This window comes from Pseudopipra pipra, chromosome 8, assembly GCF_036250125.1.
Source record: "Pseudopipra pipra isolate bDixPip1 chromosome 8, bDixPip1.hap1, whole genome shotgun sequence".
Taxonomy (NCBI): domain Eukaryota; kingdom Metazoa; phylum Chordata; class Aves; order Passeriformes; family Pipridae; genus Pseudopipra; species Pseudopipra pipra.
Window position 1 is genome coordinate 11,646,957 of NC_087556.1, and position 15,712 is coordinate 11,662,668.

At 40.3% G+C, this 15,712-nt stretch overlaps 1 protein-coding gene across 3 annotated transcripts in view; it reads left to right on the plus strand.

Annotated features, from left to right (window-relative positions):
* Window positions 1-15,712, plus strand: part of RASGEF1A (RasGEF domain family member 1A) — a 155,734-nt gene that overhangs the window by 114,373 nt on the left and 25,649 nt on the right. Inside the window, exon 1 of one of the 3 annotated variants that reach the window (XM_064662537.1) lies at window positions 14,561-14,667. The exons of the other annotated variants lie outside the window; for them this stretch is intronic. Coding sequence (XP_064518607.1) covers window positions 14,641-14,667 — 27 coding nt within the window. The 5' untranslated portion in view covers window positions 14,561-14,640. Of the gene's footprint in view, window positions 1-14,560; window positions 14,668-15,712 lie in introns of those variants that run through there. 3 annotated transcript variants of the gene reach the window in all.

The following is a 15,712-nucleotide window of genomic DNA, read 5'->3' on the forward strand; positions in this document are numbered from 1 at the left end:
GTGAAAAAAACCGTCAGTGGAAACCACTGAGCCTGAGAATCAAAACCACTGTTTGGACCTGCTCTGCACAAATGCCTGGCAAGCCTGATGCAAATGCTATGTTTTCTTGCATATAATTCTGAGTCCAACTGTTTTTTTCACTGAAACCAAGGGTTTGGGGGCCAGGGAAAGGAGAAATTAATTTGAAATGGCGTCTCCTAATGAGCAAATAAAGATCAGGATCCCCAGCAAGAGCAGGGAAATTACCTCTGCATATTTGGTTTTCAAGAGATGAAGGAGAGAAAGAGAGAAATGGAACTGTGGCCGCAGTGGGGAAATTTATGAGAAATGCAAGTTGTGTGATTCAGGCAGCTTCAGGGAGTGCTAAAAGATTTCAGAAGGTGAACAGATTCCTTTCTCATTAATGAAGGGGCCCTGACTCCAGATCCACTGAACTCACTCTGAGGGGAAGCCTATTCAGCTCCCTCCTTTGATTGAAAGCATGAGTCTGTTACTTATGAGCTCTTGGTAGCTCTCCTTTTAATAGGAAGTTGGGGGAAGGGGGAAGAAGATGGCTGGAGAAGGGGAAGGAAAAGATGGGTAGCAAAAAACGCTGGTAGCTGAACGTGGGACTTCCAGGGTTTTGCAGGACAGGCCTTTGGGGAAAGGTTAAAAGCTTACAAGGTGAGTGATGCCTTTCCTGGGCTGATTTTTCTTTCCTTATTGTTCACCAACATGTTAAGAAGAAAATTCCTCTGCATCTCCACTCCACCCTTAGCACCTTATTTTCTTGTGGTCTTATCAAATTATTTATTCTGCTAGCATGGAACAAAAAAAAAAAAAAACCTGCTGATTTTCAATTATTTTTCTCTTTCTGGTGGATATCATCTGTATTTGAATAATGTTAAAAAATACTAAATAAACAAAATCCTGACCATCTTCACTGCTGCAACAGGGAACATGCAGCCTGCTGTTCTAAATTGTACACAGCCACCAGCTCTCGTCAGACTTTGTGTGGGCTTGAAATGTTCTTTTAGTCCTTTGCAGCTAAAAACTGAGCACAAATTATCACTAAAAGGGTATGAAGAATTATGCTGGGACATTTGCCATAGCTATACAGGAATGCTCCTCAAAGTGAGCAGAAATGTGAGCAGATTACTTAGCCAGCTTAGTTTTGAGGACTGTATTGACAGTTTGTGATAAAGGTTACTTTTTCATATGAGAAAAAAAAAAAAAAGAAAATTCTCTTGAAAGAAATCCCCACATATTGCAAATGCCCATGATAGGTCCTTGTGAGTAAAGGGAATCACAGCAAGAGTGTGACATGTACTTTAAAGGGACAGAATCTAAACTCCTGTTCAAATACTTTGAGAATAAGTGCCTTTAGTGAATTTTAAGATATTTAAGCATAAAAAAGCTTAAATAAAAAATAATGTGAAATATGATTTTTAAGTATTATAGCAGTAGTGTAAGCATGCTTCCTTTGTAGTGTGAATTGTAAAACATCAAATTTTAAAGACCTGATCAATGGTTTTAAAAGACAGAATATCATTAGCAGCTGAATCAGTATTCAAATCTTTCAAAGTCAACATAGTTACAGAAAATGCTTTAAACTCACTCACTTGTAGCCAAATGTGTTGAAACAAGAAGGCTTCAGCTTTGCAGTGTTTGGACTCATTCACAGCTGTAACTTCTAGGAATGGCTATTTTGTTCTTCAAAGGCAAGGTCCACATTATTTTATTCTACTGCATTCCAGAGCACTTCTCACACCAGAATTCACACCCTCAACTGAGGGTACAATTTTTTTTCTATTTAAAAAAATCAGCCATGAATTTATATGGAAGCTCCCTGGTTAGCACACAACAGTAAACAATATCACAGAAAAATTAGAGCCATCACCTTAAAACTATACTCAGGAGCATTTGAGCATAATGGACTTATTAAATATCTCTCCTTTTTTACTACTTCAATGTTTTAAATATCAACTGCAAATGAGCTAATTTTGGTGAAAATATGAAACCAAAGTACTAAGAAAGGAACAAAGGAAGACACCTAATAACTTTCTAAAAGCAAGTAGGTGACTTTCAAACTACTTGACTGGCCAACAGGCATGGTGTAAATCATCCTTTGGGAGGGAGAAATTTTTTATTTTTTTTTTTAATCAACATCTGCTATTGATTAGTCAAGAATATGAAAAGAAAAATTGAAAGGTGCAGCAAAGAACTGTAATCTGCTTATAAAACAGGGAACTAGATTTTCAGTTACAGGTACAGATCTTGCTGTTGTCTGCAGATGCCTCAATCCAGCTCAAACTGTATTTTGCTAGTTTTTATCTGTTGCCAAGGAAGATACGTCAACCATTTCCAGTCTGTAATAACTTTGGTTATCTTCTAAACTGAGCAGAGATCTTAGTAAGAAACTGAAAGGGCAACTCCAAGATAAATCTAAGTACTACCTATGTGTATTGGCATGGGATGGAACTTCCATGCTGTAACACCTGGAGTGCTGTGCTCTTGATTCAGTGGAGCTCCTGCGTGTGTAGAATATGAATAATCACTTTTACAGAGATAGCATAAGCCAGACTTAAAAAAAAAATTAGCAAAATCTTTAGGTTTTTGCTCTTGATGAGACAATTTTTATCCGCAATTAAAACACAGAATACTTGCAGAATCTGTCTTTGAACCAAATGTATCAATAAATATAGAGGACAGAAAAATAAGAACAAGTAGTAATAACAGAAAGATGATTTTGCTCAGTAATGAAAACAGTGACTTGTTATGGTAGGAAAAAAGCAACATGGCTTATTGCAAATGACACAGTAAAGCACTTCAGTGTTTAATATACCAATCCCTGAAAAACTCTTCATTTCATACACTGCAAATGTCTGTAAGCATATGCTAAGTGAGAGTGATCTCTTGCTTGCAGGGAGAAGAAGGCACTGTCACATTTGTGAGGTTGCATGAAGGTTTAAACAACTGTAGTTACTATAGGATATTTACAAAATTTCAAACAGGAATTAAAGCACTTGAGTATTTGAGCTTCAGAAACTTTCCTTCATTTGATGTGATCAGATTCAAAGCACCTGCAATGCAAAGCAGTCCAAGCAGCAATCTTAGGCCGAGATCTAAACCCTGTTCTCCTCAACCTCAAAGTCTTAGATACTCAGCCTGTCTCTTATTCCTGCAGAACCCATGTGTCTGACTACATTCTCACTATCTTAGGAAACAGGTGTCATTTCAAGCCATAAACCTGCTGTGCATCAAAGGGTAATTCAGCACAGTAGGACCATGCACACTGCACCTCCCTCAAGGAGTACTCAATAAAATTACCCAGCAAAATCCACTACTGGAACATCTTCAGATTTTCATTTCCTTTCCTTTTCAGTTTCACCTGATTTTGAAGTGATTTTGGAGGAGGAAAGGATGAAACAGGTATAAGAAAAGCAAATAGATGGTACCTAGAACACCTGAAAGCGTTGACAGTTTCTTCATGATGGTCTTGCGGCACCAAAGGGAGAGATTAAGAAACTCTGAAAAATCAAACTTTACTTGGGGCTTTATCTAAAACCCACTGAAATCAATTAGATGAGTTCTGTTGCCTCTAACAAGTTTTGTACTAACACTCAGATCTGCAGCACTGGACATGATAACCTATGGCCCCCCTTCTATAAGATCATGAATTTATTATCAATTACTTTTGAAAGAAGAAAGGGGAATGTCCCAATATCTCTAGGAAAACAATATTTCCTCATTCTTTAAAACATGCACATACACATACTACAAGAACAATGCTAACTTCTGACTTGATGCTCTTTGATATGTGAACATACGACACAATTGGAGACCTTCCAATTATCTCCAGTTCAAAGTTAGGCCAAAATTAGAAGCAGTTATGAATAATGGATTAGGTTTTAGTAGAAACAGCAATGCTAAGCAGAATAAAGATGAAAGTTTAGCTTAGCTGCAAATACGTGAAATAGGTAAGGCACACTGCTTCCGCATTGGAACTGCACATCCTCAGAAGTTCAATTAACAAAACAAATGTCAAAACAGAGCTTCATGACAGATTGTAAATTGCTTTCAGATGCAATTCTGATGTTTTCAGGATAAAATTAGAAGCTAAGGTTTCTTGCAAAACTTCTTCTACTTCTTTAAGAGGGTTTTTTCAAGAAATAACCACATCAAAACTCTTGTAATTTACCATAGTAGCCTAGGAGTTGATACCCAGTCAAGAGATGCATCTTGGAAGGTTCATTAGCTAACACACAGGTCAGAACAGCAGCCCAGATCCTCAAAGGGGGCTTAAAAAGTCTATTTCCATTCATTTTGGAAAGCTTACCAATTTCCTGACAATCCAGCATTTTAATTAAGGAATAAAAAACTTCCAGGTAGTAATGCTTCTAAATGGATAAGCTATTCTTGCTTGGATGTCTATGCTATGTTCCAGAAAAAGATATGCAGTGGCCATTCCACCATTGCCTTATATTTCTGCAACTCTACTTTACTTTGCAGATTTTGCAGAGAAGATTGGTGCTCAGAAGGTGACCATAATAATGCAGATACATATGGTGACTTCCTTGGCTTTTGCACTCCTATCAGAGACCTGTTTCCCATTACCTCCTTTGTTACCTCCACAGTGCTGTGTGACTGAGCATGGTGAAGCAAACCCTGCTGGTCAGGCAGTGGCTGCACTTGGGCTCAGTGCCCTGTTAGTGACAGCTTTGACCAGGGTAGCTGACAACAAGCCTGAGATGATTTTTCATGGTTTGTGCACAGGTTTCTGTATAGTTATTTACAGATGCCCTTGCTGAAATCCTGTGTTGCCTTCCTTCACCAACTACAGTTTGAGTTTGCTAGTATTTTCCAAACCATAAAAATGAAGCGATTACATAAAACAGTCTGATGTTCTCTAGATTTTTATAAGCGGTCGACAAGCTTTAGCAACAACAAAAAAAATTGTATCACTCAATAGACTCACTGGGAACTGCAGAACAATAAAACACACATTGCAACAAATTCGTAGAATTTCCATTACAAAAGTTATTGAAAGTACCAGTTAATAGGAATTACTGTCTTATATATCATGCAATGCTAGGGCAATTTGAAACTCTCATTTACTTTAGAAAATAACTACCAATAAAAAGCATTAGCATATTCAATGCTTTTCATATTTTGCTCTAAAATTACAATTCCGTTTCCCAGAACCAACTGTTCCAGTTGAACAGACCCTTTCAATAGACGTAGGTGTGAGAGGGGGTAGGTGTTTGACTTCGTATACCAAGGGCATACAGCAAGACTGTGCTCAACTTAGAACACAAGCACTTAAAATGCCAACACTTGAGTGCCTCTATAATCTCAAAGTATTTTTTATACCAATGAAACAGCAAATCCAAAAAGGAACATGGAAGTCGTAAAATGTGATTTATCCCCTTTTTTGGACTGGTTTTGCACAAAGTAGAATATGAGAAGAAATTGCTCAGCCAGCTTACAAGTGATGTGATGCAGGCTGGTGGGTGATAATGGGAGAATTTTGCCTATAATGTTTAATATTATGCTCATAATTATTCTTAGAACAACATAAAAGGATGAAATATAGTATCTCCAGTGAGGTAGAAAATGGTTGTGATATGTAAGTCTAAAAAACATTTATGTTGAAAATGCCCAATAGAGCATTTTAAATATCACTAATTAAAATTAGGTAGGTTTCATTAATGAATTTGCAAAAATAGCTATTTAAATAACTTAATGAATTTACAACACTTCATGTGAACCAAGCTGTATTTTTTACTTCAGTATTAGGTCTGAACTAACTCCCAGTGGGATGTCTTGTAAGTTTAGGATTTCTAGCTCATCTTTGCCATGCACATATTCTGCGGGAGCTGCTAATGAGAAAAGAGGAAATTATAAAATGCTCATGGGGAATTAGTCTCCTACACAAAAAGAACCCCTGATTTTGGGTGAGCATTCCCACATTATCAATCAGTGCTGTGACAATGTTAAGTCATTACTCTTAGGCAGCTACATTTGAAGGCACTTTGAATCTATTTTCCTGCATACAGATCTTCAAAAATGTCAGAGTACTACCTGAACAAAATCCTCATACAATTAGAAAACTTAAGGGCATTATGAATAGACTGCCCAGGAAATCTGCCATGACATGGAAAGCTTTTACTTTTAAACCATCAGCTCAAATTTCAGATAAACAGTAGGTAACTATCTGTTCAGGACATATAAAAACACCAGGGAGGGACAAGGGACAGAATGGCACAGAAATAAAATAAAGAAAAAATTGCTTTTACTCCTGCTATTCAAAATAATTTAAATATTTTGTTACATATTTTAATTATTATGCAACACTTGTGTGTGTATATATATATAAACGAGCATGACCTTTCATTTTACAGTTTGCATGTATAGTGCTGTCAATTTGTTTTGAAATTTTACAGCGCTAAAACTAAATAACAGAACTGACTATATTTTCCTGAACAAGTGGAGACCACTCTTCTCAATACCACTTAATAATTTTTCATTACATTTACTGCAGCCATTTCTTATGCTATTCATTTCACAAACCCAGCATATACCTCTCTAGAGCTTCTCTCCTCAGGTATATCTACAACCTGGATCCATGTCTACCTTGTCTAGCTTGGAGAAATATGGCAGTTAGGAAAGCAGAAAATACAGAGAAAATAACATCAACCACAAGAGCACTGTCTGATTTCTACAGAGATTACAGACTTATGAACTCTTGTTCAAAAAAATCTTTCACCAACATGACCATTGATTTTAGGGAGCTTTGGCACCCCTGCGCAAATGAAAATAAAAAATAAAAAACCAAACAAGCAACCAAAACCCGAAAAGAAACAACTCAAAACAACAAAATCCAAACATGGATAACCTTGAAAGAAGTCTCCAGACCTGAGCTATAACAGGCTCTGCCCATTGTATGCACAGCTTTTGCAGACTCAAGAACTTAGTCTGATGAGGAACACAAGTGAGCAACAGAAGGAACAAGCTTCCCCTGGGGAAACAGTATCAGCTTCAAGTTTCCCACGTGTTCATGCCTAGGGAATCCCCTTTGAAGCTGCTAGCCTACATGACATCTGTTTAGTGCCACTGGAGCGAGGCAAACAGCAGCTGTAGGGTTGAAATCCAGACTTATGAAAACACACATGGCACATATTCACTGTATTTATTTTATACTGTTTGATTCTTCCTCTGGTAAGAAGGCTATAAATTGTAAAATTTACGTAAAATAATAAAACAACTTCCCTAAATGGTTTTTAATACTGATGAAAGGAACTTCAAAAAGGCAGAGAAAAGGGTTAAAAATTCAATAATATCCTACTGACAAAACTATAAGTGCTCCTTCCCTCCACTCCCCCGCAAAAAAAATAAAAATATTCAACTAGAAATTACTCGAACTTGGTACCCTATGACTTAGCTAGCTTTCAGATGAATGCCAGTCCTAAATGAGAAAGCCAAACAGGTTCAAGGAGTATATTGTTTTTTCATCAGCAGCTATTTGAATTGTGGCTTGATCAATACAGGCCACAGGGAAAATAAAAGCTCCAGAAAGACACTAAACCTTTTTCATTGTAGTGCTCTTAGATTTATGTCTTCATAAAGATATTGCCATAAAGAGTTGGGCCAAACTAGCTCAGTCTTGCTAATTCTGTGACTGATTTATGTCAAGATGCTTTAGCAAAACAGAAGACTAAGTAATCATTCAGTTAACATCACTAGCACACAGGAAGCTCAGTGAATTTTTTTTATTTTTTACTTTCAACATTTATGCATCTGTAGCAGGGAGTTTGTTCACTTGCAGATTAGTCCTCAGCTTAACCCAGTGCAAATGTGACCACAAAGGGTCATACTATTTTAGTTTTTCACATTCAATAGTTTATGCCTGAATAATATAAGACTATGTCCTAGGATATACAACAAAGGATAAATATACATATATACTTATGAGACAATAACCTGTGTCCTGTAGTACTCAGAATCAATTCAATGCACAGTTGTTTATTCACAGTTTGTGTATGATAGTGCACGTTCTTCACAAGGAGCTCAAACTCTGCTGAGAGACTCTACAGCTGGTAGAAACATGCATATAGATGAGACTAAGTAGTCTTGGGAGCTTGCACATTTATTCACTAGCTCTTGTTATTCATGGAAGTGCTTTCATTAAAATTTAATTTTGAATACCTAATTTGGTGACAATTTCATGCTAAAATTCCACCGTATTTAACTATTTTCTCAATAGTTCTCCATATTTTTTGCTCAAGATATTGTCAAGACTATCATACCTTGATTCTATTCTAAATAAAGCCATTTATTTAGAATTCAACCAACAGCTGTTAAATGCCTTGCAAAATGAGTAGACTTTAGACCACTCTAAAACTCCCTTAATAATTGCTGCTGAACTTCTTGGCAGTGTCAGCTAAAAGAATCCAAGCAACAGATGTTTACAGGAACTGAATTATTACCCAGGTAGTAACTCAAGTAAGACAGATACATCGCATGTTTAACAGAAATTTGCTTTTATACTAGTACAGCTGCAGGTGAGTTACTGCATATGAGCTCATCAGCCCAGCATTTCTCTCTAACAGCTGTAAAATAAAATTTGTAAAACCAAAGAAAATGATAACTGGGGGGGGAAAAATGGATCCCATCACTGACCTTAATGAATCTTCAGAAATACCTGTGGGAATGCTAACAATGTCACTGTCATAGTTTCTGCTAAAGCAAACAGAAGGTTGACTAATCAAACTGGCAATTTTCATCTACTAATTGTGATGCCCTGAAGCTTATAACACTAAAAATAAACTTATTTTTTGTTGAGCTGGTTAAAAGAAATAGCAGCCCACGTGCATTCACAAAAATATCATATCAAGAAGATTGACATCAGCAGACATGCAGATTTTTCTTCCCCAGGGCACCAAATTGCTGACGTATGTACATGCTCCTTTCTTGGCATAATTGATTTTCACTTTCTCCTTGGTGGCACATTCTTGGAATTGCTGGTGTCACAGCAAGCATGAATATGCAAGTAAAGGACACACTAGCTAGGATAAGTCCAGAACTCCCAAACTTGAACCCAATTTAAAACAGAATATCAGTTTCTTTTAAACATTTATCTTAAGAAAAAAAATGAAATAAAAGTAATCAAAAATGTGCATATTACATTAACGTATCTCTGCTATTCCATGTTATAGTCAAAATCAGAATGAATCACACACGTTACAACCAGCTTTTTTATGCTTTTTCTACCCTGTCTTGAAAAACAAGACATGAGAAACAGTGAGAAGGCTCCACCATCTCCTGAAAACATAAAAATTGTCAGTTATGTATCACAAGTTGTAGCAGCTCCTTTAAGCAGACTGTGCCCAGCCAACATCTTTTTCCTTTAGTTCACCCTCTCCTGTGCAATTAAATGATCTGAGGTCCTCAGACCTCTGTAAGGGGTCCCATTACATCACTGATGCAAAGTAGAAGTATCACTCCATTTGATTTGCATTTTTTTAACCCAAGCTGATTCATCCACACCAATCAAGAATACAGTTAAGACATTCATGATATATTACAGTGTTGTTTCCCAACTGAATGTACCTTAAATCTCAATCAGCAGGCAGGATAGTTCCCAAAAACTACAGATTTCTATGAGTGGAGTATCTATGAAAACCAGGAATCAAACAGGCTACTAGTGAAATTCTTTTGGCAGCTGTGAGAAAATAACCATTAAAATCTCAGTCACTAATTAACAGCCACACACCAGTATCATAGGTAACTCGTGTCAGATTATGTCAAATCTGTTATTTTGGCAGAAGTACAAAAAACTAGGGATTAGCATCGTGTCCTCTCTAAATCCTGAGGAAGAGCTTTCCTTTCAATCCAAGGGGGAGCTACAGTACTGAGCATCAGTGAAAAACCTGTTTCACACTGCTCAGCGAAGAGTTATTCTCAGTGGTGTCACACAACTGACCTTATGCCAGCAAAAATATAGTCTACTCTACAGATACAGAACAGACTTTTCACAACTAATTTTCCCTTTCAGCTAGGACTAAAAACAGACATAGCAATGAACCACATCTTAAGTTGCTCCTGTATTTTCAGCTTGGCTTGCTCTTAAAATTGCTGTATACTTAAGGGGTAGAGCTGGTCAAGACCTCTTCGGCAAAGCATTTTGAAAATGGAAAATGTCATTTTCAAACTACAACATCCACTGTCTCTGACAAAACTATTATGTGGAAAGACTCATTGTGTTCCAGGACAGAGAGAGAGAGACAATGGCACAGTCAATAATAACCACAGACTGATGGCTGTATAGCGTGTTCAACCTCTCACTTCAAGCCTCAAGCTTACAAAGCTTTGCTTAGTTCAGAACTACAATTTGCAACTCCTTTCTCCCACTCCCATCTGCTACCAAGTTATTAATGCCATCGAGTTATTCTGCAGCATGAATCTCTGAAGTTTATAAGTCTTCAAATTCATCTAAAAGTGGCTTGAGAACATTTTTCAAATCTTAAAATTTGAATGCATCAAGTAAATATCGAACATCTGTGCAGCCCTACAGATAAGACCAAAACCCAAATGTTCTCTGAAGACAGACATCTGAGGCTTTGAAGCTTTACCTGCATTCTACTCCTTAAATTATAAGTTCTTACAAATGCTCAGTACTAACATGTGTGCATGTAAAAGCCCCATCTAATGTCTCTGTTGTTACTGCTTGTGAAGTTTAATGGCATTTCCTGGATAAATTCCTTATCTAAGGTCCAGATAAAATGGTCCAGTCTATAACTAAGGCCATAAATCAATAAAACCCAGGAGTACAACATGCACTTTTAATTCACCATTCTTTTTCATGTTCCAAATGACAATGTCAGGCTATATGCCTAAAGTCTTCTGAAAGGGCAAGAACCAGAACATACTGCTGTAGCTATACCTGTAAAGGTGATGGGCATACAACATGGTTTCTGGAACCATACGGCTCTGTGGGTATAATGTACTATTAGAAGAGAATATAACATGCCAACACAGTGACCTGGCCACTTTTGAGGCCCGTAGATCTCTGGGTAACAGTTCAGACTCAGTCTCAAAGCAAGAAACAAGGCTATGCACTAAACCCAGTAGTGGCTCAAAAACCTAGGCCATGTACTGTATTCGTACTACTGTGTATATAAAAGAGTGGGAATGGACAGATGAAGACTTGATCCCATTTTGTTATTTAATCAATGCTATGAAGACTGCCGTGCACGATTAGGTTAATTTTCCACACCAATCCCTCTGGTTTTGTCTCTCTTTGCTTCCTTCAGTGCAGATGCTGGGGCTTTAAAGCATGTTGACATACTGTGTTAAATGAAACCAAATGTTAATAATAAACAGACCTGAGTGAAAAGTGGCCAGTGACTCGAGTAGCTTGACAATGAAAGCTCCAAGGACAGCATTTCTAGAAGAGTCCCTTTATACTTGAGCTTATAGCCTCAGATCAGCATTAAGGACATTTGTAATGACTAATTTCTCATAAAATTAGATTTTATACACACAAGCACATTTGAGTAAGTTGTTTCCAAAATGCTGGGTTTTAAGATCAATGGAAAAAACTCAAGTTTCTTATTCCCTGACTCTCACATCTAACTCGATAATCTTCACTCTCAAATTGATTTCTCCTTCACTTTCATCTATTTTTCTTTGTTAATATTTCTTATTTTTACCAAGCTATTGGCCAGCAACTTTCCACTTAAGAGGAGACGTAACTGTACTAGGGAACTGTATTAAAACACAATAAAGCAAAAACTTAATGCCCAAATACAAAAACATACAAAGTAAGCGCAACAGCGTGAAAACATCCTTATCAGCATCTCACAGATGAATACTGAAGGCACAGTGGGATTAAAAAATTTGTCAGCCAAGTCCATAGCACAGGCAGGAATAGAACCTAAACACTGCAAGCATCAATCCAGTTCATTAATCATAAGATAATAGAAGCTGTAATGGTGATGTTGGCCAGTATGAGAGAGGCTGAAGCAACCTTCAAGGTTGAGACAGTGACTGCTGCTGACTCACTCTGCAGCAAGATACTCCTCTGACCAACTGAACTGAACCACAGCAGTGTTGCCACAAAAGCAAGCTACAGAACAAGTACATGCTGATTAAACCTGCTCTAGGGTCCACCCACCAGTAACATGAGGCAATGCCTGAGGAAAACATCTTCAAGATGCAAGCAATTCGCTGAGGAACAGAACTTACATAACTACAAAAACAATTAGACCTTAGAGAGTTTCTGTATCAACAGATTTCAACACTCAAAATATAGATAGCTAAAGGTCATTATCCGCACTTTACAGAAAGAGAAATGAAATAAAATCATAACATGATTCATCTGTTACATGCTGTATGAGCAGAATTTAGGCCTGCAGCTCCTCTAATTTCTAAAAAACAAGCTTTCCAAGAAGACTGCACAGTATAGTGTACCCAAAACTAAGCACCTACCCCAGAGAAGGAACAAAAGACATTTCACTGAACTTCCATTCTAACACACACCCCCAACATTTGTATACACATACCTAGGTGTGTATATAAACACAAAATATACAAGCCCCTTTACGTATGCATTCAAGGAAGTCTGAAAAGACTCTGCTGGACTACAGAATAGAAGAATGCAAACAAACACCAGAGTTTAGATACATGACTCAGGGAAGAGAGAGCATGCCTACCTAGCATAGTTTTCCTTCATTCTATTAGAATATTTCTCTATTCCTACATTTCTTTCTTCCAATGACAGGACAGATCTAGTTTCTGATGTCAGAAAAACAACAAAAACCCAAACAAACAAAGAGATCAGGGATTGTTTTTACAACAGATTGAATCTGTGACTAGAGCTCAGTTAACGAGGTATGTTTTACTAAGATTAATGGACATATTCTTCTACAAGTCTCAGCAAATGTTTGAGTAAGGTGGGAAAACAGATTAGCACAGAAACAGAATGAGATCTGATACCCTTTTTTCATGCATACTTATTGGCAGGCTTGCTGCTGTTTTTCTTAGTTGTAAATACTAGATGAGTTATTAAAAGATGTTCATAGCCTTCAGAAAGAAATATTCTCATGTTATACAGTGGCAGCCTACAAATTCCTACCTCCTGCTATCAATAACTTTTTACAAAGGACTTCAGGATATTTGAACAAGACTTAACAGAACTTGTCCCTCACCCTCCTCTGGCATTACACGTGGTAGTGCAGCAAGTCAGACCACTGGATTCAAAGCTTATGCCTTGGGAGCTTCCTTGGTGTCCAAGGCAGGCAGAGTGCTCTGAGAAAAGCCTCAGCATAAACAGGGATCAGATCTGCTACAGCACCTGCACGCTCTAAAGGTTGTGGAGTACATCCCAGAGATGGGATTGAGACTAAGAGCAAAACAGACTTGGCAGGGAGGAAAAAACCTGGCTTTTCAAGTTGCCATTTAAGAGGAAAACCTCATTTTAAATAACAAAAATAAACACTCCAAAAGATCTGTTAGGATTTGGAAACCAAGAAGGAATTTAGTAGGCAAGCAGTAAAGATGATGAGTAGCTACATATCCATCTAAAATTATTGTGTGTTTAGAATGGATGACAGAGCATGTCCCCAAATAGTGAGCAAGAGTGAATCTATTCCTTACACTACTCAGTACATGTGTGTTCCCAAATTCCTTTGCCATGCCCACCTACCTAGACTGTCGTGCCTACTTCCAAAAAGGCTTTTCGCACATTAATCACCATGGAAACCAGAGAAGGCTTCTGCTACATATTCAAGCAGAGTAATCAAATAAATAACGTTAATAATAAAAATAAAATTAATGAATGCTTGGAGACAACTAAGCAAATAGTTAAGCCACCCCAATTCAAGTAAAATGAGAAACAGATTGCAAAAGGTTTATTTACGTGGGGGGAAGGCTGCTAAAATGGCAGCCCTCAGTTGCTCCTGGGCACAGGTGCGAGTTTGTGGGGCGGCTGGATGCGCCCACGGAGCGTTTCCACGGGAGATCAGATTATGGACACGCACCCCAGTATGCGCGGGACACAACAGGGGCTGGTCCCGCGTCAGCCCCCCGGTTTAGGACCAGCCCAGAACCGTGAGGTGACTGGCTCAGGCAACTTGGAAAGAGAAACAAGTCTGGCATGAAGAAGAACGCAAACAATTATTAGCGGGGAGGGCCGGGCGGCGGCAACCGCGGCGGTGCTGCTGCCACGCGTGCGGGGCGACCTCGGCCCCGCCGGGGCACGGGGAGCTGCGGGGCGGGCTCCGCCGCCGGCGGGGGGGGGGGGAGCGCTCGGAGACCCGCGCGGTGCTCGGTGCGCAAAGAAACGGGCGGTCGGGACGCTTGGGAATGTTTTTCTGGAGGGGAAAAACAAACAAACAAACAAACAAACAACAACCAGCCAAACACGGGGGGGGGAGGAGGGGATGGGAAAAAAGCCGCCGGAACAAACACAGGGGCAGATGTTTAACAACCCCCGGAGCCCCCCCCCGGCCCGGCCGCGTTTGAACGGGCCCCGCGCCCGCTCAGCCAACGGGGCGCGGCGGCGGCGCTGACGTCACGCGCGGCGGGAGCGGCGCGCGGCCCCGGCGGGCAGAGCTGTCAGAGCCGCGGGGCCGCCGCCGGCCCTGCCCGCCCGGGTGTATGAGCGCGGCGCCCGGGAAGATGAGGGTAAGCGCGGCCGGGGCACCCCGTGCGGGCACCGCGGGCGGTGGGGGAGAGAGCCCCGGGGCGCTACCGCGAGGGGACGGGTGGGTTCTGCTCGGAGCTGCCCCCGCGGCGGAGCCAGAGCTCCGTCCCGCCGCCAGCGAGCGTCTCACGGCTACCGGCGGCAGAGGTGTCCGGGCTCGGGGAAGAAAGGCTGTGACCGCCCCGGGGAAGGAAGGCTGTGACCACCCCGGGGGGGGCGCAGCGGGCGGCAGGTGCTGCGGGGGCGCCGCCGCATCGCTCCCGCCCGGGCTGGCTGGGAGCGGGGGGAGCTCCCGGGAACGCGTGGGATGCTGCGCCCGGCCGCGTTCGCTGCCCTCCCGCCGATCGGCCCCTCGGCTGTTCCCGGGAGACCGAGGGTGGCACCGCAGGGCACCCGCCAGCCCCGCGGAGAGAGCCAGGGCTCGGCTTCCCCCGCTGCCATCCCGCCGGGATCGGCGCACGCTGCGCATACGAGGGTCTTTAAAAAGAAAACTGATGCAACAACGAGCGCCTTAAAGGAGTTTAAAAGGCTTAGTGGCAAACCCGGGGTGCGTTTCCCGCTAAAGCGTCTTGTCGGTGGGTGCTTAGTTGGTTGTGAGCTTTCCTTAAAAACCCTGTGCCACTTCACGTTATGAGCCAGAAGTGCTCATCACAGCCAGACCATCCTGAGAAGCGCCTTTGGGCTGTACTGCTATGGACCTTAAAAGGGAAAAAAGCAAATTACTAGCGAGTTACATAGCACAGATAGCAAAGCTGGCAGCTTCAGCATATGCTCTAGTGGTTCCTCAGATTGTTGTCTACTGCAGCGTTTAGGCCTAACAGATAAAAATCTGTGGAATACTGAGTAATCTTAATGCTTGTTTGTGGAGAACTGTGACTTTTCATTTCTTTTGATATTACGTTAGATTCTGCATTTTCTGTTTTATCTATGTCCTAAACTTCTGAAACTGAACTCCACTCCTCAGGTAGTCTATTACACAGCTGCTATATTTTAATTTACTGAGAATTACACTTCCCTTATATCTGT